General features: G+C 52.9%; 1 protein-coding gene across 3 annotated transcripts in view; it reads right to left on the reverse strand.

The window, feature by feature from the left end:
* Nucleotides 1–27,210, reverse strand: part of TTC28 (tetratricopeptide repeat domain 28) — a 647,342-nt gene that overhangs the window by 24,381 nt on the left and 595,751 nt on the right. For all 3 annotated transcript variants that reach the window (XM_046024508.1, XM_046024507.1, XM_046024509.1), the window contains 2 exons: nt 17,665–17,805; nt 2,798–2,942 (listed from right to left, as the gene is read on the reverse strand). In XM_046024508.1, the coding sequence (XP_045880464.1) occupies nt 2,798–2,942; nt 17,665–17,805 (286 nt within the window). The remainder of the gene's footprint in view (nt 1–2,797; nt 2,943–17,664; nt 17,806–27,210) is intronic.

Here is a 27,210-nt window from a genome sequence, read left to right on the forward strand (position 1 = left end):
CCCTTCCCAGCAGCCCTGGAGGAACACAGATGTCTAGGCATGAGCTGCACTATTCCCACAGGCACATTTTTATTCTTTAAGTCACAGGGGCAAGTCCTCAGGGAGGAAAAGCACAGCGCAGCATTTATAACCCCGCAGGCTCCCCGACAAGGACAACTCGAGGCTGCAGTAGCTTCTCTCCTTGGAGGAGGCTCTGGATGGCAAGAGGGAGGGCTGCCTCTCCCCACCCCCAAGCATTGGACCATTCCATAAACTTCACTGAGTGTCAGCATGTACCAGGCCCTGGGCCAGCTGCTGGGGACACAGAGATGAGGGGCCATCCTTGCTTTCAGGGAGTGTGGGGTGGGCAGCAAGGGCAAGGAGGGGAGGCATGCCACCAGCTAAGTTCTGAGTCCAGTGAGGTAGTGGGTGCCATAAAAGACATGGGGCATAGAGGGGACCCAGAAGCAGGGACGGGGAGGAAGGCTGCAGAGCGGTAGGAGAAGAGGGCAAAGAAGGCTCCTAAGAGGAGGAGACACTTGATCTGGGCCAGAGAGGGCTCCAAGGACACGCTGGTCCCAGCCAGTCTCCAGCTTGGCCCCCTGCTCCCTGTCCCCCTTGCCAGCCCCATCAGCCCATTCCACATTAGTGGGACAAGTCATCTGGGACCTGGACACCAAAGGGGAAGTGCCAAGGGCCCCAGAAGGCCCGAGGGAGTGAAAGAATGGAGGGTCCAAAGCGCCTTCAGAGGACGTGAAGGGGGATCAGTGCAAAATGGAGCTCAGGGCGAGCAGAGCGTGGGAGTGTCGCGAAAATGGTCTGCTCGGCCATCTGAAGACAAGTCAGCCCAAGGGTGTAGGTGTGTATTTCTCCCCAGGATGCAGCACATCAATCATGCTAAGTTAGCGTGGCCTCTGAGATGCTCTGAGCCGGGGCACTCTCAGCAGCCTTGGCCCTTGGTTAAAAAGAGGACACCAAGGGGACAACAGTCCTAAGAAGGACAGGACAGGGTGTGTTGCAGGGAAGAAGACAGGCCTGGGTCTCTGTGCTGACGGGACCAGAGGCCCTGAGGTGCTGGAAGGGGCAGCGACGTGGGCACGGTGGCCCCTATCGCCAGGGCCCTCTTGCTGCTGCAGCTGTCCCGTGCATTCCTCACACGCCTTGAAGCCCAGCCCTGCTGGGACTGACACGCTCTGTGGCATCGTCTCATTTTCTAATGAGGACACAGGGACTTGAGGAGGAGAAACTGCTTGGCCAAGGTCACCCAGCCAGGGAAGGGCAGCGTCAGACTTGAGTCCTGACTGCCAGCCCCCAAAGTTCTGGGCTCCCCACCACCCCTGGGTCCGTGAGTGAGGGAAGACTGCAGGGCCTGGCAGGCAGGCAGCCTCCTGGAAAATACTGGGCTGGCTGACACACATCCTTGGCCGGCCGGCCAGGGAAATGCATAAGCAAATATTTCCAGGGGATGAAGGCGTCGCTGTCAAGGTAGGGTTCTCTGAGAACACACTTCATCTCTGCCAGCTGGCTGAAGCGGAAGAGCAAGCCGCCGAGGGGCCACCCCAATGTCTGTGAGACAAAACTCCCACCCGGTTGCAGACAGCTGCTAGGACGTGCAGGCCTGCAGCCTGCTCTCCAAGGCCTGTCAATCATACCCTCCCCGCCCGATAGCCAGGCCCCCGTGACTGCTGGTACTCTGGGCTTTCCTTGGGGTGTGTTATGGGCTGAATGCTGGTGTCCCCCCAAATCCATATGTTGAAACCCTAATCCCCAGTGGGATGGTATTTGGAGGTGGCACCTTTGGGAGTAATTTGGTTTAGATGAGGTCACAAGGACAGTCCCCTCACGATGGAGTTAGTGCCCTTACAAGAAGGGAGAAAGGCCAGAATGACCATGTGAGGACACGGTGAGAAGGGGGCTGTCTGCAGTCAGAAGGAGGGGCCTTTGCCCCACAACCGAACCTGCCGGCAACCTCACCCTGGACATCAAGCCTCTGGAACCATGAGACATAAACGTCTGTTGTCTAAACCGCCCAGTTCACAGTGTTTTGTTAACAGCAGCCAGAGCTAATACACAGTCATACACGAAGCCATCTGATAGGCTCACCATTCAGATTCATAAAACCCCCAAGCCCTTTGGTCCCCCCCACCCAGTGAGAGCGCCATATCCGGACTGAAGGATGGTATCCAAAGTCCAGAGCCACCGAAACCCATCAGGAGCCATTCTCAACCTTCTCGAGAAATCCCAGCTGGAAGGGTGTCTTTGACATCAGACTCTGCAATGGAGTCCGTGGCTCCTGACAGTGGCACAGGCCAAGGGATCTGTTCTCAGCAGAAAGCAAAGCCCTGCTGAGAGCCTCGAATGAGAGGTAGAGATGGGGAGGCCTTCCCAGCAGGATGAGGTAGGGCTGTGGCATACCCCTCTTGCCATCTGCTCGGGGCTCGCAAGGATGGCGTGGTTCCTCCTGACAACTGTGGAGATGGGCCCAGCCCTGAGCCTCCCTTGGCCCCAAAGTCTGATGAGAAGATAGGAGGTCATCACCTCATGGGGTCCCTGATGCAGCGAAGGCCAGATTTGCCTGGCTGGAAAGGAGCAGCGCTAGGCTTTAACCCGGCAGCCTGAACCTGGGGCGTCTCCCACTTACAAGCAGCCAGCCAAGAATGCGCTTCCAGACTCTGACTGAAAAGCTGGAGAGATATGTGTGTCCCTGGTTGTCTCAGGAGCCCGTTTTATAGCTAAGGGGCACATGTGGGCACTGAGTGGGAAACGATGCATACTGACGCCTCGAAGCCTCTGGGCCCCAGGGCGGGGGGACACTTACCCCTTCCATGGGCGCTATGAGCAGGTCGTACAGAGCACGGAGCGGGGGCCTGGCGAACGAGCTCTGCCTCCTGGGGAGAGAGGAGGTCCCGTCCTTGATCGGCGACATGGTGTTGCTGACCAAGCTCGTCATGCTCTGGCAGCTCCTGGGGAGAGAAGGGCCGGGGGAGTCAGCAGGACCCACGCGGGGCCGGCGGCTGCTCACTCCGGAGCGCTCCGGGTCCTGGAAAAGGCAGGTCAGAGGCTGCACAGCAGGGCCCAGCCCGGCCTCCCTCCCGGCTTCGCCTTCTTCACCTTCCTTTCAGGTAATTTTCACAGAACAGTGAGCACTGACAGAAACCGCAGGGTAAACCAGCTGCACACAACAGCTTACATTTCTATGGAGTTTTTCTGCATAATCAGATGTCCCAAAGTGCTGTTCAAAGGATTTAATTACATCCTTGTGTGAAGCGATTGTGTGCAGGCAAACGTGAGGACCATTAGAATCAGCGGCAGCCATCGAGTGGACGGGGAGGACAGTGCTCCCAGGCCAACTGCTCTCTCGGCAGGAGCCGTGGACAAGACCAGGGGTATGCCGGCCCCAGCCCAGGGCTCGGGTCAGCGGCCGGGCAACTGACTGGGCCCCGGCAAGCACCAGGCCTTACAGGCCCCGGCCCTGCAGCTCCCGCATGGTGGGTCCACTCGAGGGTACCTGCAGACTTGGGCTTTGCTTTTGGCTTCTGTGCGGGGGTTGCCAGGCAGTTTTATCAGTGCAGATGATATCTCGATCCCAAGAGCTCCGAGTTTCACACTCCCGAAACAGGACAAGACCATTCATTCCCTTAGAAAGTGGTTCCTGGGGTGCCTGGGCGGCTCAGTTGGTTGCATGTCCCACTCTTGGTTTCAGCTCAGGTCATAGTCGCAGGGTGGTGGGATCAAGACCCACATCTGGCTCCCTGTTCACGACGAATTTGCTTGGGATTCTCCCTCTCCCCCTCCCCCTGCTTGCTCTCGCTAAAATAAATAAGTAAATAAAATCCTTTAAAAAAAAAAAGAAAGAGAAAGAGAAAAAGTAAAAAAAAAAAAAAAAGGTTTCCTGGACCACGGGTTACCTGCCAGGCCCTGCTGTCAGCCCTGGGGGCCTCCAGAGGTCACACGGCACAGGCGAGCACAAGAGACAGCCGGCGGGAGACATGCAGGTTTCTACTGAAGAGACCAGGCTGCCCCCCACCCGTCCTGCCGCCTCAGCACAGCCTCGGGGGACATTCTCTGCATCATTGCTGGACAGTCAGTGGTATCTTAACCTTGATTTAGACACAATGTACATTTTTGGAGTTTACGTCCTCAAGGACCCTTAAGGAGAAGAAAATGGATATTCTATGAGATACACCTCCAAGTTTTGGTAAATACTCGGGGTCACTGGTGGTGGCAGCTTGAGTGTTTCCTGAGAAAAGACCAGAAGGCAGCTTTCCCTCCTGGGCCATGACCATTTGTGTTTTCAAGGTATGGTTTTGGCCCCGGCTTTCCACTCTTTCAGCATTCTCAACAATGTCCCCCTTGACCTCAATTCCAGGGCCATGCGGAGCCAAGCCAGGAGCGCCCTCAGCAGCCACCGCCCCCGCAAGAGAAGAGCAGAGGACTTGAAGGCCTGGGAGCCTGCTCTCGTCTGTGCTTCTGTCTCGCCCACTCAGGAAACATGTCATTACAAGCGACTGGGGCTGTGGCGCGTCTTTGCCATTGGCGTCAGTGAAGCAGAGATCGCCCTGCAGTGACACTGAGAGGCGCACTTAATTCCACAGAACACGCCGCAAAGAGCAACGGTCCCCTGAAGGAGAGAACCAAATTGCTCTCCAGAGGAGATGCTCTGGCGGAACACGCAGTGTCTGTCACGGGCCTGTGTGCACCCTCATCTTCTGCAGACAGAGCTCACAGCCCGCAGAGCCCGCACTGTCAGCAGGATGAGGCAGCGACAGGACCACTCTGTGCCCCCTCCCCACGCGCCTCCCTTTCCACCCGCTAGACAGGTGTCTGCCCAGATGGCAGGCTTGTAACCCCCGGGGGGCACCTGAGTCTGATTAATCCAGCTGCAGGTGTCCAGGGGGAGTGCCACGTCCCCAGACAATGCTGTGGCCACAGGTGCTCACCATGACTGGCGGGTACTCCCTGGAGGCCTGAGCAGGGCATAATGCTGGCAAGGGGTGATGCCCAAACATGGTTTCTGGAAGTAGCCAAGGCAGTGCCTGGGAAGGAACATGTCTGGAGGGACCTAGGGAGCTGGGGAGGTATCTGGGGGCAGACCTGCTAGGTGCAAATCCCAGCCTGGGGCTCCAGACTTTGCTTTCTGCACCTGCACAAAGGAGAGATGCTATCCATAGGCATGAAGCATCAGGATTGGAGAAAGCATCCAGCACTGGAAGTTGTTGGGAGTCTCAGCTGATGGGTCATTGAGTGAGACAAAGGCCTGGCAGGAGGGAGGGGGACACCGGCAGGATTCCAGAGCACAAGCACAGATGGCCATGGTGTCTTTTGATTGAAATCCATGAAGTTCCAGAGGCATCTAAAGGGCCCAACAACACTAACCTATTCCATATGTGGCCCTGTCATGATGGGGCAGGCCTGTGGGGTCCTTATACCAGGCTTCGAGGAGAGTGGGCAGCTCCAGTAGAGGTCTGGGGACACCAAAGTCACAAGGCGCTGACCAACTGCTGGTCAGGCAGAGCCAACAGAGGGCTTTCTGGGAGAGGGGCTTTGATGTGGGCACCAACATCTGGAGTTAGCCTGCCCATGGGCAAGGTGGAGGCCATTCCCAGCTGATGGAACAATGTGGGGAAAGGCACAGATGTTGGGGGACAGAGACTGGAGCACCTGGGGTGATGAGTGTGGGGGACAAGCACGCCAGGTGGGCCTGGGGCTCTAGGATTGTGCTGTGGGGAGGCCAGGTACCACCTTAAACATCAGGCTTGCCTGAACAGGAAGCTCCTGCCCTAGGCTAATTCCTCCCCTGGCAAGATCAGAGAAAAGTCATCAGAGAATGACCCTTCCCTGAGAATATTCCCACTAGTCTCCAGGGCTGGACTTTGCAGAGCAGCTGTGATCAGGCCATGTGACACCCCACCCTCACTCCTGGCCAGTCTGATTGAGAACCCGTCAGATGCCTTTGACCAGGGCTGGTAAATACACAGTCAATCGAGGCATCTGTTTGCTCTGAGCAGGTTTCCTGGGACACCCTCTCTGGGCATCTGTTTCCAGGCAGTGCAGACTCTTCAAGAACCAGGACCTGGGCACCCCAGGTCACACAAACCTGCCAGGACTAGGCCCCTTGTTCGAGCCTCAGCTGAAGCCCCCTGCCTGTTGCAACTTGGTCATGTTCTCTCCCAGCTGTCAAGCCCATGCTCACATCATTGATCCCTGCTAATTTCCACCCCTGGATGCCATGTGAGTGTGATCTCTCACACTCTCACCCTAGTCGCTCGAGAGTGCTGGTGGGTCATGGATGAACCATTTCCAGAGCAACAGCTCCCAGGCCCTGATCCCTGCCTGGGTGGGCACACCTGGACCCAGAATGTGGCGGCTTACACTGATCAGCCAGGAAGCCCCAGAGATCAAGTCTCTGATCTGCTTCTGTTCAGGGGTGGGCCCTATCCCTAGAGATGCCATTTTCAAGTGAAAAACAAAAGCCCCCCAAATACTCCATTCATGTTTAAACAAAAACCAAACAACCCGAAACCATCATTTGAAGTCACAGTTAATCCACACAGCTCTCTCCCTGGGGCTCCATCCCAGACCCCGAGATCATGACCTGAGCCAAGGCAGACGCTTAACTGACTGAGCCCCCCAGGTGCCTGGTCTCTTCTAGTTTTAATGAATTAAAAATCTACTTACTGCTAGGAAACCGTTGAGGCTCTTTTGACCCATGGCCCCAGCCCCCAGAGCTGAAAGCTCGGCAGTCCTCCCCGCAAGCGCCCTGTGTGCCTGCAGCTTTGAAGTGCCGTCACCTGCCCTGGACAGGGGGCACCGTGGACACAGCCACAGTGGAGAGGATCAGAGTCATGGCCAAATGGCAGCAGGTCCCCCGGGGCTCTGAGCCCCAGCTGGCAGTGGGTGGTGGGTGTGAACTGGTGTGTGGGATGAGGAGCCCCGGGCTGTCCTCGCAGGCACACCTGCCTCCTTCCTAGTGCAGCCACCATGTTGTGAAAGAACGGCCGCGGGGTGGGCCAAAGATCCTTCATGGGGGGAGCTTGCTGACTGCACCGTGGTGCCTTCTGCGGGACCTTTCAGCCTGGCTGCCTTCTCTCTGCCTCAGAAATCTGACTGGAAGACAGAGAACGGTGCCTTCCACTTCCAGAACGGGAGCACAGACACAGCTGCAGACACTTGCCATGTGGCAGGAGGGTGAGCCACAGGAGGGGCGCATCTAGACCCCTGCCAGGTGTGCCGCATCCACACCCCCTCAGGGCCCTCTAGTCGCGGTTGTTCCTCCTTTACAGATAACGAACAAAGGCTCCAAAAGAGTAAGAGACCTGTACAGGCCAAAGAGGAGGGTATGAGCCAGGCAGACCTCCCACCTGGTATGGGAGGGGTTTTTCGTGCGCCCTCCCCGCCTTCAGGACTCACTGAAGGACCTGCCCACCTGCACTTGCCTCCGACCCCCACCTTCCCCGCTGCTGGGTCCCTACAGGTGGAGCTGACTGTAGCCAGCCCCTCCTGGGAGCTGCTCCGCTTGGGAGCGACCGGGTTGTCGGGATTCACAGCTGCACCACCGCACAGCGCCAGTAGGTGGCACTGGCCCCCTTTGCTCAAGGCCCGTCCATTTATTGCTAGGGACCCCGCGGGGCTAATTGACAGCCTAGCTCTCGGCAGAGAGATTTTCTCACACCACACCGTCTTTATTAGCTCATTCCTCAGATGATTTTTATTAATTTACTCCTGGAGAAATATTCGTTTTCTCTCCTGCACGGCTGTCTGGGTGGTAGGGAGGGAAGGAGAGGGAGCAAGCCCGGAGCCGGGGAGGAGGGAGACCGGCAGGCAGGGCGGAAGCTGCTTGGCCTCTGCAGGAACAGAATGCAGGGCCAGAGATGATGTGTGAAGCGCTACCGAGGAGGGCAGAGGCATTGGGGCGTTGTTGATGTCTCCGCAATGACGACAAACACCAGGCGGCCTGGGCGCCCGGGCTGCTCATGAATTTCCTTCCAGGGATGAAGAAATCTATTCCCCAAAAAGGGCGAGTTCTAACTGGGACGGGCCTGCAGAAGACCCAGCGGTGGCTGCCCGGGCTGGGCGTGTGTTCCTGCCCAGTGAACCAGCCGGGCCCCAGGGGGAGGCGGAGGGGGACACCACTAGGCCCCACCCAAACTGCAGGCACCAGACCAGTCGCCCCTCCCATCAGGGCTCCGTTGGAGGGGGCAGTTAGGTCACTGGGCACACAGCTGCACATGCTAAGCACCCACCCCGCCACACACGCTGGGTTCTCATGCTTTCACGTTCAAAGATGGAGAGCAGACTAGCAGGTGAAAACAAGGGAGCAGGGGCCTGACCCTCCCTTGGGAGAGACTACAAAGGGGCCCCGCTCAAACCTGACCACTCCAGGGATGGCCAGAGCCACTAGGCCGTGAGATCCTGACCCTCCTGCCTCTGCTGCGTGGAGAGAAAAGCCAGCAACCCAGAGCTTAGTGCGGCCAAAGCACTGGCCAAAGCACCAGAGCTTCACAGGGATGGGCTGGCTTTGGCTTTCCGCTACTCACACCGGGACTCAGAAATGAGCAGCCCTTCACAGGGCGTATCCTGGTAGACTGTGAACAGGACTCCCCGATCTGGGGAGGAGGCAGGAGCCCCTGACAGAGCACTGGGGAGAAGAGAGGAAAGGTGCCACAGCATGAAAATGCAAAGGGGCAAATCTGATGGAGGGAGGAACTGGCTTTGCTGGGGCTCTGCTCCTCAGGGTGCCCGTGAAAATAGCTGTCCAGCTTACTGAGTGACCGCTCCCACCCCAGAAGCCCACCTGGGGTGACCGCAGAGAGGCATTAGTGAAGGGGGAGACTTGCTTCTTGTCCTCCTGGAGCTTATACTATCCTGAGGACGGAGGAAGGCCTGAGACAGTCCCAAGTGTGTACGCACACATGGCCTTAAAGCTTGAAGGCAGGCAGGAGGGTTGAGACAGCCTTGGAGTGGGTTCTCTTTTTCCCTCCTCTCTCCCGGGTCCTACCCCTCTGCTCTCAGTTCTCCATCAGGCACTCGGGGCCTTCCTGTCTCTCTGGACATGGGGCTCTGGAGGAAGCTGAGCCAGGAGGACTTATGGCAGGGCACACCAAGATATGACATCTTCAGAACCACCAGAAAGGAGGGAGGAGGGGGAGGGAAGTCCCCATATGGGACATCTCCCAGGGTGGGCTAGACTGAGGCTGTGACATGCGCAGGTCATGGGAATCTTTAACACAAGGTGGGTCTCCCCTCGCAGTCCCAGACCCTCCGCTGTTACAGGGAAGCACAGAGATAAGCTTCCTGCCTCAGGCCATGAGGTCAGGGCTGGGTTCTTCCGGGAGCCCAAGGCCTAGTGTTGTTTTTCTCAGGCCCCGAACCCTCATCTGGAGTGCATGCTCCCCTCCCAGGATGACAGATACCACACGGACCGCCAGTCTCCAGGGGCCCTCTGTGAGCAGGACCTAAGCTCCTGGTCAGGGCCGTGCTGGGGGACAGGGAAGAGCAAGGAGGCTGCTGCCCGTAGTAGGGAGCTTGCTCCAAATGGGGCTGCCTTTTCTCAGCCGTATTTCTGACTCGGCTCCTCACCTTCTCAGGATGTCTTTATCAGACAGTTTCACTTTCTAATGGCTGGATTGGGCAACTTACCATCTAGGCTCACAGCCACAGGGGTGAGCCAGGCTGCCTGTCCTGGGCCAGAGGGAGTGCTGCCTCTGCTCCTGTTGAGCCCCAGGAGCCCCTCTAGCCCCTCCCCCTTGGTCAGCGGGGTCTTCCCCCTCACAGCGAACCCTGCTCTTGGGCGCATGCCCACCAGACAGTGAGCTGAGCCCTTTGCTTCCTTCCTCTCTGCCCCCAGTCCTGCCAGGATGCTTCAGATTCCCCTTCAGGGCTCCGAACTCTGAACTGAGTCTTCTGAGGGATTGTAGCTGGCCTGAAATTTGAACAAGTACCCAGGGTTTAAGGCACCAGTGGAAAAATTAATTGGCAAATCTATTATATTCAAGTAGCCAGAGATGCCTCAATTCAATTTAAAAAGGTCTCTGATAGCGTTCAGTGACTCTCTGCTGAACATCTCGCACGAAGGGCTGTCTCCTCTGGGAGAGGAGGACTGTCAAAGGCATTTTAAGTACTTCTTCAGGAAGCTGCCAGCGCTTGCTGCCTGCTTGTCTCCTTAATTACCAAGTGCCCGGCTCGCCGGGTCTGGCTCCCTCCACAGGAGGAGAGCTGAGGCTGGGTGGGCTCAGGCAGGGACCCCTGCTTTTCCAGCAATGCTGGCTTCTCTTTAGTTCAAGGACCAGCCGGGGGCTGTACGTGGTTTCTGGCCTCTTGCTCTTGGACTCTCCTAGAATGTTCAGTGTGTTGGCAGGTCGTGGCCAAGGTGAAGGGCTGTGGCACAAACCTTCACCAGAGGAGTGGCCGCCTCTGCTCAGTCGGGGCTCTGCTCTCTGTTTTAATGTGCATGAGGCCCCCACGACCAACCCTGCAGATTCTGCCTTGGGAAAACCTGATGCGCAGGCCAGCCTTGTACAGGCGTCACCTCCTGACTACGCTCAGGAGCTGGGACAGATGCCCCCAGCCAGGCAGTCCTTGGGGGACAGGCTTATCATGGACTCAGGGATGGAGAGAAGAAACAAAGATCCTCTGGTGGTCTGTCTAGCTAATGCGTGTCCCATAACACAGGAAAACCCCCTTCCAGAGGGCCTTGCCCCTGTACACTATTTGTGAGTCAAACACGTCCGCCTCCCTTGCACCCAACAAACCTGTGGTGTCTCACCTACTGGCTCATAAAGAACCTCCAGAGCTGTATTAGTGTTGTCCAGAGACAGAAAACACCACCTCAGGAGGCAGTGAGCTCCCCGTCATGGAGGAATTCAAGCAAAGGCTGTGATCATTTGGCAGGGGTGTTAGATAGGTAGGAATCTGGGGGTCAGAGCACTGTCTTTGGAGACTGACAGACCTGGACCGTAAAGCTGGCTCTGTCACTGACGAGCTGTGTGACCCTGGGCAATGAATCTCAGGCCCTCATCCTTAAGAAAGGGTTGCGATTGTTCCCCTCACGGCTGTTGTAGGGATCGGCTGAGATAATGCGGGGAAAGCACTTAGCACAGTGCGGGGTTCTCAGTAAATAATCAACAGACGTTCACCACTATCATCATCATCATCACTGCCATCGCTATTAATGTCTGTCTCAGTCCCGGCCCGCCGGCCTTCCTTCCTCCCTCTCTCCCTCCCCTAATGAACAAACAAGTACCTGTACCCACTCAACACAAGGCAGGTGGCAAGGTGCCCTGGGGGACACAAAGAGACATCAGATATGATCCGGCCTCAGAGGATCCCACAGCCTGTCCCACAGCCTGGGACAGGACAGGGCACAGACCCATGTAATTAAGATGCAAGGCGAAAGGCCGTGGCTGCCTTCTTGACAGGTAAGAGTGCCCCAGAATTTCAGAGAAGGAGGAAAGTATTCCCAGTGAGGGCAATCCAAGATGGATTTGTGAAAGGATCTTCTGGAGAAGGACTCCAGAGGAAAGCCCTCCCTGGCTGTGTCCCATGCCCAAGCATGGAGCAGCTGAGGAGGGAAAGGGCAGGTCCAGGGTCCCTTCAGGTGAGGACAGGCATAAGCGAGAATACAGTGGGAAGTGGGAATGGTGGCGGGGCCAGGCCATGGGAACTCAAACACCAAGCTCTGCCACTTTACCTTGGGGCCCCTGGGACCCCGAGTGGGAAGGTGATTGATCAGAACTGCACTCCAGCCAGGGTGGGATGTGAAGACCAGCGGCCTGCAGGCCCGGTGAGTGGTGAAGACAGCAGTGTGAGCAATGGAGGCTCAGCCCGCCGGGAACCAAGCCCAGATCTTCGCTGACAAGGTGGGAGACTCGGGCCAGAAAATTTGCTGAGCATCAGTGACCTGGCAAGTGCACTCCTAGGATCGCATTAAATGTCATGTCAGGGGGACAGTGAATCTCCAGGAAAGGTCGTGGCAGTGGGAATAGACCAAGGGTTGGAGACCAGAAGTGAAATGTTACAGGATTGACCTGGCAGGTCTCTGTGCGGAGGTGGCCTAGGGTTAGCAGAATGCAGGAGGAGCCCCCGGGCAGGGCGGCAGGCCAGGCTCAGCGCCCTTCAGGAGCTGTACAGGGTGTGGGCCTCAGGCAAAGGCCGAGGAGCACTTCTGTATAGAAGGCAGACTGAGTCAGTAAGTCTGGGTCAGGGCTGAGGCCAGGTAGTCACCTTCAAGTGACTTCTGATAGAGCATTCCTAACATCACACCTGCACCTCATTTGCCCCCAGAGAAACACAGATGGGATGGGGGCAGGGGGTTGGGGTGTCACATGAGCGGTAAGCTGGCAGATGCCTAGAGGTGGCACACTGGGCAGCAGGGGTCCTGAGGAGGGCTGGCTGGTGTGCCTACTGATCAGCTGGACGCCAGGACAGGGGCTCCTGCATGAGGCCTGGGGACGGACCCACCTCTGGAAGGAACAGCTGTTGGCAGGAAGACCCCCTGCTCAGAATTACCACCGTTGGGGGGATGCAGGTCAGGGTTGGGGAGAATGCTCAGCCTTCTTGTTGGCACCAGCAGGAGAGCAAGACAGAGTCCTGGCCCAGAGCCACAGGGCCACCACCAAAGAGCCGAGGACGGAGCTGGCAGGACACCAGTCAGAAGCTGAGCTATGGCCATAAGAGACATTTAGTTGGGTTACCATTCTGCATTGATTCTAAGTCTTTCTGGTATTCGGTGGCCTGAGAGAGGCCGTTGGGGAGGAAGCATTGAACTGTCTCATCAGGTTCTGGAGCAGCAAGCCGATTCCTGCACACACACCCCCGCCCCCCACCAAAGGACATTTGGTGCCACAGAAACCTCAGACCTAGGGGTGCCTGGATGGCTCAGTGGGTTGAGTCTCCAACTTGATTTCAGCTCAGGTCATGATCTCAGGGTCCTGGGATCAAGCCCTTGACTGGGCTCCTGCTGAGCGGGAACCTGCCGGAGCAGTCTTCCTTTGCCTCTCCCTCTGCTCCTCCCTCTGCTCGCACACACTCTCTCGCTCTTGGGTAAGTAAATAAATCTAAGAAAAGAAAGGAAAAGGAAAGGAAAGAGAACGAAAGGGAAGGATAGAAACCTCAGACCAGGTGGGGAGAGAAAAACTGCTTACTACACTGTTTATCCATCACCACATGGATATCATCCTCATAATTCCCATTACTACTCCATTTTCCAGATGAAAAAATAAAAGGCTCAAGGTCACCCACTAATGAAAGGTCCCAAATCCAGGTCTGCCTGGCCCCAGAGCCCAAGGCTCCCCGCCAACTATGTGCCACTCCAGGGAAAAATGCGTAGCTGTACGGAACGCAGGCATAGCCAGAGCCCCGTTGCGTAGGAGTGTGCGGCATTCTGCACCTGCTTCCGGGCTGCACCGGAGGCAGGGGCAGTTTGGATGTTTATAAAGAACCGCAACCATGCGTCTGTGTAGACACATGCGTGATACAAATGCAGAGCCGGTACAGGTCTGCATGGTTTCCGGTGGACTGATGGGGCTGACCTTGTGGGGTCAGCTTTATTTCTCTGCAGTCACTGTTCTTCCCTGTGCCTCCAGGAATCTGGGGAGAAGGGGACCTCAGTCTGCTCTGCAGTGCCCCCCTCATCCCGTCCCACCTCCCCCACAGGCCAGGCTTTGGCTCATGAATTTGCAGGGCAGGGCGGGCTCTGGAGCATTCCTCCCTCCCTACTGCCTAGGTCTGACTCTCCGGGGTGGGGGGCTGGGGTGGGATGGGGGAATCAGGTGCTGCTGATGCCTCTCTACATGGTCCCCTGAAGGGACACATGAGCAAGCACTTCTGAGGGTCCTTCAGGAGCTTCCCCCTGCCATCCCCAACACAGGGTGACCAGATCTGGGGGGCAGCCTCCCAGTCCTGCCACATCCTGCACATCCAATAACTCTCCTTGCTGAGGTCCTCTGCCTGGGAAGCAGCCCCTCCAGTGGGAAGCAGCAAGTGGCTGAGCCCACGGGATGCACCATTCTGGAAAGGCCCATGCTGGAGCCACACCAGCCACACCATGGCCCACCCACTGTCACCTAGGCTGTCCTTTAGGCTCTCCTTTACTGGCCCCACAGTCACAGGAGGCTGCTTTCCACGGGATGGAGATACCTCTCCTCTCTTCCTGCAGGAACTCAGCCTTTGTGGGGGATTCTCTTGGAGGACTCCCACCAGGCCCTGGAGTCTCACTTGCCAATTCACCAACCAGTCTCCTTTTAGAAGGGGCGGGTGCATGGCTGGGGTGCTAGCTAGAGGTGGCAGAGACCCAAGGGAGGGCCCTGGCCCCTTATGGTACCTCTAGGACACTTAACACTTGGTTGTCCTCTGTGTAGGCTCTACCACTGATTTCTGGGCACCAGGGAAGGCCCTCTGCACACTGTGTCACACACACAGCCATAAATTTGGAAAAATCCAGACGTAGTTTGTGTACTGAGCCAGCGGTAGCAACAGAGATCTGAACATTTCTCTGGGATCTTGGCTCTGATGCCGGATGGGCGCACCGTCAAGGCCATGGCACCACCCTGAGACCATGAATCTGGGATGCAGTCCAAAGCCGTCCCGTTCTCCCATCCCCTGTAGCAACTGTGACCTGTCACAGGCTCAGCCACGCGCAGGTGCAGATCCCATCTCCCCCACCCCTACGTGGGCGTGGGCCCTCCAGCCATCAGCAGTCAGTGTAACTGGTAACTCGGAAGCATTCTGAGGGTTACAGGCCAGGGGGCCCCTTCAGGGAGGCCGCTCTGTCAAGTGGGCCTGCCCCGGGGCCAGGAGGCTAAACAAGGGAAGACTCTTGTCTGTCCTCACTGGCGCCGCCTGCCCCGCACTCATGTAAGTGTGGTTTCTACCACCGCGCACTGGCAAAAAGAAAATCAGAGGTTGGCAGATCTCGAATCAAAGACACAACAGAACAAGGCTAGGGGTAGCAAGAGAGAAGGCTCTAATGCCAGGTCTCACTCCACGTGCACCAGCTGCGGCAGCCTCCTCGCCAGACCACCCTGGCAAACCGCCCAGAACCACAAGGCCAAAGATCCCCGGGGATCACCCTGCTGGACCGCCCCGGGAAGGGGAGCTGCTGCTGCTCTGGCACACAAGGCCCTAGACACACACACACGCACACACACACACACACGACTGCCTCCACTTCCCCTCTGCAGGCTCTGAGGGACCAGTGTTCTTCAAGCCCTTAGTCGCCAGCAGAAGTCTGAACACAAGCCCCTTCTTAGCCATTGCCGTTCAGTGACAAAGCAGCTCACCTCCTCGAGGAGATCGCTGGACACGGAAGGGTCAGAGAGGGGGAGGCCTGGGACCCCAGGGCAGGGCAGGGCAAGACTGGGCACTTGGCAGCCCTCGAGGTGTGGGGGATGCAGGAAGGCACCGGCCGGCGGCGCACTGGCGGGCATGGCCTGAAGTCAGCGCTGGCACCTGCTCCCGCCTGGGTCCCCAGCCCCTGGCCTGCGCGTGTCCCTCGGCTTTGACGTGCAGGGCCAGACTGGAAGTTCGCAAAGGCCTGCACTGTGCTGGTTGACAGGGACACCTTTGCCTCTGTGGTCCCTCCTATAACGCTACTCCCTTCGGATGGAAACCAGAACCTCCTTCCTGGGTTCATCGGGAAGCGGCCGAGAGCCCTTGGCATGGCAAACTCTCTGAGACCTTATGCACTCACTGTGTTGAAACTGAAGAAACACAGGCTGTTGCCCTCATACAGTCTGCCCTCAGAAGCCCCTAGAAGGTGAAGATTAGAAATGTTTATTGATGTGGCTGAGGGAGCTAAGTGCAGAGCACCCGGCAGCGAGACCCAGGCTCCCCACCCAGCGCCGAGGCTGGCCCAGTCCTCACCTGAGATTGCACTGTTTAAATGAACCCACAGATTAATCCATAGTATTGTGCTCATCAGACCTATGTCAGAGCTCAGGTGAAGGACGAAAACCATTTTTCCAAAATGAGCAGTTCCATGACCCAAAATCCACAGCCGCTACCATGCTGGGATGATGAGCTAGGGTCCCAGACAGTCCTGCTTTGACCCCTTTCTTACTGTATGCCCAAAGCCCTGAAAGGGCTTGACTGGCTGCCGGCAGGCCTGTGATCGGTCGGGCCACAGAGGCCTCATGGCCTGTCTTTGGCCTTATCTCATAGGAAAGGCAGGAGGTGGGGTCGGAAGCAGAGCAGGTGAGGCCACATTCTAGAGGGGACCACCCGCCGCATACAAATTTCACCCCATCGGCAGTCTACCCACCCACAGTATCTGAAGAATTCCAGCGTGGCACTGTCCTTCCCACTTTACTCAAAACAGTAGAAAGCCACCATGTATGAGTGCCTTCTATGCATCAGGAAGCCTGATAGTGTATTATTTATACATAAGCTCCTTTAATCCCCATGTTAAGGGAAAACTGCAAGGTAGGAAGTGTGTCCCCATTTTAGCAATGAGGAAAGAGGCTGGCAGTGTTCACACAGCAGGAAGGCAGCAAGATCAGAACCTGAGCCTTTGCACTGCGGTTCCCAGCCATGCTGGCATCTCCTGGCAATCAAGAGTCACCTGCTCAACCGGCCGGGATGCTGGCAGAGGAGGACGGTACCAGGCGCGGGCTTCTCCCACTGGTCATGTCCCCCCATGAAACTAACAGACGTGTGGGACATGTGTGAAGTGGGAGGGACGAAGGAGGACCTGGAGGTGGACCAGCTTGAAGTCGCAGTCTCCTCCAACCAAGCTGCCAACCCCATCCCTGGTCCCTGGCTCCCATCTCACTCAGCTCAGGCCCTGGGAAAGTAAACACACATTTGTCACCCCGACAGCACAATAACGAGAGGAAACGGGCCTGCGGTGGGAGCAGACGGGGCTCCCCGCGGCCCACAAAGCAGGGCTGCCAGGCAGAGGCGGCCTCCGCCCAGAGCACAATCACTTCCCTTCTGTGTTCCAGGCTCCACATGCTGTCCTTCAAAGTCAAGGCTGTGGCAGGGACCTGAGAATCTGGGACATCTTTCTGGTAAGTTCTAAATGTGACTCCCAGGTTGTGGCCAGGCAACCAAATGAAAGGGGGATAGCTGCCCCTCAGCCCCAACAGCCTGCCCGCCTTTATCTGGACACCGCTCAGCTATCACCCTGATAAAATGATATAGGGCTGTGCTGGCTGGCAATTTCAATTTTGACTCATCTTAAAGCCATGCAGGCTTATTTGGTCAAGTAATAGGACCCACCCCGGGTATCAGGGTGGATGGGTGGGCTTGGGTCTGGACAAGTCCTTCCTCCAGGAAGGCCGGCACCCCTACTCTCTCTGACCTCCCCCAGTCTCGGGTGTTTGGCCCACACATCACTGACCGAAGTTGGCAAAGGAGTAAGTGCGACGGCTCTGCCTGGCTTTTGCCTGCTGTTCGGGAAGGCGGCCCTTGGGCTCTGTGAAGAGGCAGCCAGCAGGCTCCTGGATCTCCCATCCCAGATGAACACGGATGGTCACATCAAACCTGTCATTCTTTTCCCCACTTGATCCAGAGGTGCCCCTGTGGCACCGAGGTGCTGAGGCCCTGGGGAGGGTGGGGTTGTGGACACATCACACTCGCTCCTGCCAATTCATGGGTGGCAGCCCAGATGGCTGGAGGAGCAGGAGCCCGAAGCCAGCATCCCGCCACCGGGACAGGAGACCAATCCGAGACCAAGCCGGCACGCACCTGTTGAAGAGGTTGTTCCGGCGAACCATCCGCAGAAAGCCGGTCGGGTCGGTAACGGAGTTGAGCTTGTTGTTCATCTCTTCAAACTGCTGGTCCATGATGTCTCCAGCTTCGCTCTCCGTCTCACTGCTGGCACAGGCCCTGCAAGGAGAACTGCAGAGTAAGCCAGCAGGAGAGAGGAAGCGCTCAGCCCTGGAGTCTGCCCTGAGGTCCCGGGTCACCCCCTGCCCCCACCACCCTGCATACCCTTGCTACTGAGCATGACCTGGAGCCCTGCGGCCTGTGGCCTCGTCCCTCCTCCATCTAGTGCTTCTCAAGATGCACTCTGGTTGGCTGTTCTGGTGGTCGCCCCCACTTGGCTGTGAAGCCCCTACAGCCGGTGCAGTGCCTGAGCCAGACTTATGCCCCAGCGTCTCACATGAAGACACACAGTAGGTGCTCAACAGCTGGGTGCTCTTCCCAGAGCAGAGATCTGGCGAGCGTGGCAGGGTGCACTCTTCCCAGCACACATTCCAGTCTGGCCCATTTCAGAAAGAGTAACTAAGCCCCTAGCACGGGCCAGGCTTCAGGTGGGGCCTCAGGAATACCTGGCCTAAAAGGCAATTTCTTTTTTCTTTTTTTTTAAGATTTTATTTATTTGACAGAGAGAGATCACAAGCAGGCAGAGAGGCGGACAGAGGAGAGGAGGAAGCAGGCTCCCTGCTGGGCAGAGAGGCCAATGCGGGGCTCGATCCCAGGACCCTGAGATCATGACCTGAGCGAAAGGCAGAGGCTTAACCCACTGAGCCGCCCAGGCGCCCCTGAAAGGCAATCTCCACACAAGGGGACAGATATGCATACAAGTGGCGACAATGCCGGGCAGAGAGAGCGCTGTTTGAAATGTGGGCTGGAGAAGCCCTGCTGATCGGAGCCCACTTTCCAAGCTCACCAAGAGGATGCCACAATTTTCTGATTAATAAATTCATATTTCCCCTATGACAGACTGCAACAGAACATCTACAATGGGTTTTAAATAAACAGAAGTACCCAGGAGCCTCCTTGATTCATCAGCGTGATTAAAATGACAAAAGGCTTGTTAACCGTCAAAGCCAAGCACTTGTGCTCCAACCTGCCCCCTGTGGTGGCCAAGTGTTGGAGGAGGGTGCTGCCCACCTGTGGCCACCCTCCTCCCAGTTGTTCCCACACCTTACCATGCCCGAGGCTGGCACAAGCAGGGCCCCACGCTGGGTCCTGCCATCCTCCAGCATGATGGTTATGCTCAGACTTCGTGGAAACGCTGAGTGACATCCAGGCCACAGCCAGCTCTCAGTCCTCACGGCTGACTGAGAGCCAGTGTGGAAGAGTGGAGGGCGCCAGGGCCCTGGGGGAAGACAGACTCTACATGCAAACCTCTCAATGCTGAGGAAGTGGGCTCTGGAGAGGGATGGACTTGCCATCACCAAGAGGGACGGGTTCTGCGTACCAAGAGGTGGCTTTCACATGAACGTGACCTGCTTCAAACAGACAGGCTGGCGAACCTGGGACTTGAGTAGGTCACAACCAGAAGGGTACTAAAGCCCTCACTAGATTGTTACGGAGCCAAGTGATACACTGTGTGAGGAGCTGCGTGAAAAACCTGAACGCTCTGTGGGACGGGCCAGCTTGACTGGGTCCCCTGGGTGACCAGCCATTTGGTCAACCGTTATTCTGTGTACTGGAGGGTGTGTGCTGGATGAGATTAACATCGGAGTCTGAAGACTGAGGAAAGCAAACTGCCCTCGCCCACGTGAGTGGGCCCTGTCCAATCCACTGAGGGCCTGAACAGAACAAAATGGCTGAGTAAGAGAGAATTCCACCTCTACCAGACTGTCTTCCAGCTGGGATATGGGTCTTCTCCCGCCTTCGGATTTGAACTCAGCCTGGAACTTACACCATTGGCTCTCCTGGGTCCCTCGCTCGCCAACTGCAGATCTTGGGACTTTTCAGCCTTCATAACCATGTGAGCCGATTCCTCATAATAACCCTGTGTGTGTGCACATGTGGTGCATGAGTGTGCGAGTGTGTGCGTGCACACACACAGGTGCCCCATTGGTTCTATGTCTCTGGAGAACCTAGACTAACACGCCTGCCAAGTAGGCACCAGAGCCGACTCAGCCATGTTCTTCACAGAAGGTCATGCAAAGGCCCAGTCACTGGGAAAGTTTCCCAAGCACTGAAGCCCTAAAGGTGTCAGAAGTGGAGCAGTCTTCAAAGAGAGCCCAGAGGTCTGATTTCGGGGCCAGTTATTCACCTTCACCCCAGAACCCCGCTAAGCGCTGGTAAAGCCATTAGTCTGCTTTTCTTCCCAGCGGTCCCTTCCTGACTGTCCCTACGGCTGGAAGAGCACTTCAAAGCCATCTCAGCACCTGGCATGGAATAAGTATGCCACAAGAAACTGGTGAATGAATGAATGACTTGAGCTGGAGAGCATTTTATAATATGCAAAGTATTTTTATTTTATTGTCTGTGTGGTAGCTCTTACTGTCTCCATCTTCTGAGGAGACTAAAGTTTAGAGAAGCCAAGGAATGTGGCCAAAGGGCACCAAGAGGTAAAGCTAGGCCTGAACGCAGATCTCTGGCACTGACCTCCCCACCCATCCTCTCTCCCCGCCAAACCCAAGGCTTCTCACACTTCCAAGTCTCTCCCAGCGGGGGTTTGACGAGGTGGGGGGAGGGGTGAATACAGGAAGCAAGAGAAACCAGGAAACATCAGAGTACCTCAACAAATCACCATGGCTTCCATCCGCCAGAGAGCAGGGGAGGAGGTTTAATTCCTCTCGCGGCCCTATGGGCGGCAGCTGAACAGGCAAGCAGCTGAAGGTTTGAAATGCTCCCTGGGGGGCTGAGGGCCCTTCACAGAGACCCTGGTAAATATCACTCAACAAGCTCCCCTGTCCAGGGACACATTCATCATCTGAATGCGACTGTTGGCTTGGAGCTGAGCAGTCTGCTTGTCATTCCGTGCTTGGCAAAGGGGAGAAGAATTGGCTGGAAGCGGTATCAGCCTCCATCATCTTGCAGTCCCACTCTTGCTGTCAGCCGCAGACAGAGCCCTCAGAATCTCATGCTTAATGGGGTTGTTTCCTATTTGCTGACCCTTCAGAGTATTAACACTGAAGGGAAAAACAAACAAGAAATGTCACAGACAAAGGAATCTTCCATTTACCAAAACAAGCCTCATCTCTACAGCGGGGATCCCAAGAGGGCCTTTGCACCACGATCACCACCACCCCCCGCCACCACGTCTTTGAGAGACTTTCTAGAGATGGCACATTACCTAGTCTGATTCCACCCGCCTTGACTCAACAATGGGTTGGAGCAGGACCTATGTGCCAGGACTGCAGAGGCTAAACAGAGGAGGGTCACACTACACCTGCCTTCAAGGCACTTACAAGCTAGTATGACTAGTGGCTACTGGCCAAGATGGATTAAGGAGTAGTACAAGGAGGGCAGCAGCCTATAACCAAGGTAGGGAGGGTATAAAGGCTTTCCTGGAACTTGCTGCATCTCAGAGGTATCTTGAAGAATACAACTTTGATAGGTAGAGGCTTAGGGAGAGGGTGCTTCCAGGCAGAGGGAATGGGATGAACAAAGGCGTGGAGAGAAGACAGTGTGGGGGCCCTTTGGGGCCAAGGGAATAGACCGGTTGAGCTGGAGAAGAGGGTGTGAGTGGGAGGGAGGAGGAATAATGGTGGAAATCTTCGAACTTGGAAGGCGGTTGAGAACTGTCAGCCCAGATCTCTGAACATGCGGTGACAGGCTCAGGGCTGCTTTTGGCAGGTAGTCAACTGGTCCAGAGAGGAGAATGTGGGAAGGCTGGGTGGCTATTACCAGCACCTGCTCAGAAACAGCCCTGAGGGCCCAGAGTCAAGCTCCCTGAAGCCTGATCAGCCCCTACACCAACCAGAAGCCCCATTCTTGGTAGTTACCATCATGCTAATACATGAATGTGCTTGAGCCTCAACATGCCAGGTGAGGCAAGTCTTCCACAAACCTCTGGGCTCAGACATCTTGACAGTGGCTCCCTCCTCTGCTCTAAGCCTCCATCCCCTATCTCCCCTACAAACAGACTAGCTGGGCATAACCCAACTTTCTTGATTACTCCCCATTTTTTTTTTTTAAGTTTCATTTATTTGAGAGAGAGAGAGTCCCTGTTGATCAGGAAGACTAAGGACGGGCTCGATCTTAGGACCATGGGATCACGACCAGAGCTGAAGGCAGACATTTAACTGACTGAACCACCTAAGCACTGCTCCTCCCCGCTTCTTGTTCTCTGTTATCACCAACATGGCTCCGGCTTGTCCTCGGGGTGGGCCAGCTAGCCTATTAGTCTAGACATATGAACTAGGCTGGCAAGGCTGAGAGTGGAAAAGTGGCAACTGGCAGGAGAAATATACCAGGAAGAGAAATTTGCCTGGGAAACTCATTGAAGGGACAAGGAGCAGTTAAAATATGGCAGATGGGCAACTGGTGGCAAAGTGAGAAATGGAGAGTAGAAGGTGGTCTTAGGTGGAAGAGGAATGGGTTCAGTTCGGATGTGCCGAGCATGCAGACAAGAAGTTCCATTGGCAATGCCAGGTACCCAGAGGGTGACTCAGTTATGCTGACACTGACTACCCGAAGGCCTAGAGACTACAAACATCCAGGTCTGGGGCTCAGGGGAGAGGTCAAGACCAACTGTTTGATGTCTCATTCATTTGTTCACTCAACAAATGTTACCAAGTACTGCTTATAAATAGCTTGTTATACTGGGTCCTGGTTCCAGGTAAAATGGAGTAGGCACATTCCACCTCATCCTTTCTGCTCGCTGTATCTCTAAACCCTGGATGGGGATGGACTGCATGAAGCCGCTATGTGAGGAATGCGAAAAGTAAATAATATCAGGCAAACTGAGGAAAGAGACCAGAATTTGAAGTGCCACCAAATCAGTAGTGAGCTTCATGTTTCCCCCGCTCTGGAATCCCTCAGGTCTCCATACAGCCCGAAATGCAGAAATGGGCATCAGCGCGAACAGACAAAGCTCCAGGAGGAGCCCTGTATTTCTTACTCAGAGAGAAGACAGAAAAGCCCCCATCTCTCTTATTCTCTCATCACTGTTCTCATCTTCTAGGCCACAAACAATCCTGAGTTGGTAGTGGCAGTGACAGCAACAGAGAGGGTCAGGAGTCTAAACTCTGAAGGTAAGGAAAGTCTGGGTCTAATCAGAGGAGATGTAACTCCACGAGGGCAGGGTAAACCCCTTTGCTTTTTCTCTTCCTTTCTCCCCATGTCCCTTGGTCCGTGATGGGCAAGTCACTGCAGGAAAGGTGCAGCATGTGGGTGGGGAGATGGTGTCAATAAAGCCCCAGCTTTTTGGTGAGAGGACCAAAAAGAAGAGCATTGGGGAACTGAAAAATACTGGTGAGAACACAGAGAGGGAGGAGTTCCGAAAATGGAGAACATAAAGTTGTTTATGAATTCCTGGATTCACCCCTAAGCTGCATATGTGTAGATCTGACCCTAAAGACTATGAGAAGCTAAATACAAGATGACCCAGCTCCTGAACACCAATGAATAATGCACCTGTGGGATGGACTTAAGTAGCATGGCAAGAACTTCGAAAATGGAATTTACAATGAAGTCTGGTCAGAGCTTATGGCCTGAACCCTAACTAGGTCAACTGCCCACCTCAACCAAAACATCAATGTCCTCCATAAGAGTCAAACAAGACCCTGAGTTTAACATAATAACATAATTCAAAATGTCAGGATATAATCTCAAATTACTCAGTATGCAAAAAAACAAAACAAAACAAAACAAAACAAAACAGAAAAAACAACCCTAGGAAATTCTCAACTTGCATGGGAAAAGGCAATCACCAGATGCCTTCTGGAATTATGCTAAGATGGCACAAATGTTGGGATTCTCTGACAAAGACCTTAAAGCAGCTATTTTAAAATGCTACAAGTAAGGGCAAAGACTCTCAAAAAGATGGCAAGAAAGCAGATCTCAGCAAAGATCGTAAGATATTAAGGAGGAACAAATGAATTTTGGAACTAAAATTTGATTCAACTGAAAAACCGGAACTAAAAACAACTGAAATAAAAACTCACAGTATAGACTCAATAGCAGAATGCAGATGACAAAAGAAAATCAATGTATTTAAAGACAGAAGAGCAATAGAGATTATCCGATCTGGTTAACAAGAAAAACATGATTTTTTTTTTCCAGTAAATGAACAAACCGGAGAGAACAAAAGACCTAACATTCATGTATTCAGAGCCTAAGAATGAGAGAAGGAAGAGTGTAGAGCAGAACAAAATTGAAGGAATAATGAATGAAAATTTGCCAAATTTGGTGTCAGACATAAATGTACAGATCAAAAGCTAAGTGAACCACAAACAGAATAAACCCAAGGAAATCCATGAACAAATGCATCATATTCAAATGGCAGAAAACTAAAGATAAAGAAAAAAATCTTAAAAACAACCAGAGACAAAAGATGTATTATATATAGGAAAAATAATGATTCAAATAACTGAGGATTTCTCATCAGAGACCACAGATACCAGAAGGAAATGGAAATATATTTTTAAAGTGTTGGAAAAAAAAAAGAATGATCAACCTAGAATTCCAGTCCAGTGAAAATATCCTTCATAAATGATGGTAAAATAAAAACGTTCTCAGGGGGCACCTGGGTGGCTCAGTGGGTTAAAGCCTCTGCTTTCGGCTTGGGTCATGATCTCAGGGTCCTGGGATGGAGTCCTGAGTCGGGCTCTCTGCTCAGTGGGGAGCCTGCTTCCCCCCCACCCTGCCTGCCACTCTGCCTACTTGTGATCACTCCCTGTGTGTCAAATAAATAAAACAAAACAAAACAAAACAAAAGTTCTCAGATGAAGGAAAACTGGAAGTCTGAGATTACAGACATACTCTCAAACAGAGATTATAGACATACTCTCTTGTTCACACCTGTGTAATCTATCTCTTCCCTGAGGGTGGACGGGACCTATGACTTATCTCTAACCAAAAGAATATAGCACAGTAATAGATGTCACTTCTGTGATTATGTATATAAGACTGTAACTTCTGGATTACTGTAACTTCTATTGCCTTCATGGCTTGTGCACCTTAGATAACATAAGCAGTCATGTTGGGGAGGCCTACATGGCAAGTAATGCAGGGCAATCTCTGGTCAACAGGCAGCAAGAAACCAAGACTCTCAATCCAACAGGTTAAAAGAAAATAAATCCTGCCAATAATCATGTGAGCTTGGAAGTGGTTTCTTCTTCAGTCAAGCATTTAGGCAAGACCTCAACCATAACTAACAATTTGATTGCAGCCTCAAGAAAAACTCTGAAGCAGAGGACCAAAATAAGCCATGCCAGGATTCCTGACCCATAGAAATGGTGGGAAAATAAATTTTTATTGTTTTAAGCCACTAAATTTTGGGGAATTTATTATTCAGTAATATATAACTAATAAAATACTAAGAGAATTCACTAATGGCTGACCTACACTAAAACAACTGCTAACAGAACTTCTTCAGACAGAAGAGAATTGATACCAGAAGGAAACCAGGAACATCAGGGGAAAAGGGGAAGTAACAAAGATTAAATGTCTGAGTAAATTTAATAGACTCCTCTCCTAACACTGTTTGATGGAATTTTAGTGTTTGTAGACACAGGATACAAGAAAAATGCAAGACGGGAGTGGAGGGTAAGGTTACCCCATGGTGGTAAGATCTCTATATTTCATTTGAAATAATAAAATATCAATAGTAAGTAGACTCCAAACTGTGAAAAGTATGTATATTATAATCTCTGGAACAACCGTTAAAGAGCTATAAGGAGAGATATAGTCAAAGACATAAGAGATACATTAAAATGGAGTTCAGGGGCACCTGGGTGCCTCAGTGGGTTAAAGCCTCTGCCTTTAGCTCAGGTCATGATTCCAGGGTCCTGGGCTCGAGCCCTGCATCGGGCTCTCTGCTCAGCAGGGAGCCTGCTTCCCCTTCTCTCTCTCTGCCTGCCTCTCTGCCTGCTTGTGATCTTCTCTGTCTCTGTCAAATAAATAAATAAAATCTTAAAAAAAAAATGGAGTTCAAAAAAAGTTTGAGTAACCCAAAAGAAGGGGAAACAGAGAAATGTAAATCAGAGAAACAAACAAAACAAATATTAACATGGCATACATAAATCAACATGTGTCAATAATTATATTAAATGTAAATGGTCTAAATATTGAGATTGACAGAATGGAATTTAAAAAAAACATGACCTAATTAAATGCTTTTATAAGAAACTCACTTCAAATACAATGGTATAGATAAGTTAAAAGTAAAAGGATACAAAAAGATATACCATACAAACACCATTCAAAACAAAGCTGGAGTGGTTATATTAAGATCAAAGTAGATTGAAGAGCAAAGAAAATTATCAGGGATAAAGAGGAACATTACGTAATGATCAAAGATCCAGTTCACCAAGGATATAAAATGATTCTAAGTGTGTATTCACCTATCAACAGCACTTCAAAATACATGATGCAAAAACTGGCAGAACTGAAAGAAATGGATAGATCAGCAGAGACTTCCCACATACCTTTCTCAGCCGTGGAAAGAACTGGTAAACAGAAAATGAACGAAGATATAGAAGAATTGAACAACGTCATCAACCAATGAGTATAACTGACATTTAGAGAACACTATACCAAACAAAAGCAGAATACATATTCTTGTCAAATGCATATATAGAACATTCCCCAAGATAGGACATACTCTGGGTCATAAAACAAACTTTAACAAATTTAAAATAACTGAAAGCATACAAAATATGTCTTCTGCCTACCATGGAATCTTGGAAACTAACAAGACTTCTAAATAACTGTCAAAGAAGAACCCTTTATGGAAACTAGAGAAATACTTGGAACTGAACAAAACTGAAAATACAACATAAAATTTGTGGGATATAGATAAAGTCTTAGAGATAAGTTTATAGCATTAAATGTTTATATTAGAAAAAAGATCTGATATTAATAATCTAAACCTGTACTTTAAGAACCTAAGAAAAAAAGATTAAAACAAACCAAAATAAGTAGAGGAAATAAAATAACAGAGCAGAAATCAATGAAGTTGAGAAGAGTAAAACAAATCTTAAAAAAAAAAAATCAATGAAACAAAAAGTTGGCTCTTTTTAAAAGAAATCAATAAAATTGATAAGCCTCTGCCCAGACAAACCCAAGAATAAAAAAGAGAAGACAAAAATTATCAGTATCAGAAATGAAAGAGGAAAACTAATTAATGACCCCACAGAAATTAGAAGGGTAATAAGGGAATACTACAAATACAAATGGATTCAACACCTTAGATGAAATGGACGAAGTACTCAGAAACTGCAAACTACTAAAACTAATTCAAAAGGAAATAGATAACCTGAATAGTCCTATAACTACTAAAGAATTCTACTCATTGTTGAAAACCATCCAATGTGACATCTCCAGGTCCGGATGGTTTCAATGGGAAATTCTATACAACATTTAAAGAAGAAATAATGC

Source organism: Meles meles, chromosome 12 (assembly GCF_922984935.1).
Source record: "Meles meles chromosome 12, mMelMel3.1 paternal haplotype, whole genome shotgun sequence".
Classification (NCBI taxonomy): Eukaryota; Metazoa; Chordata; class Mammalia; order Carnivora; family Mustelidae; genus Meles; species Meles meles.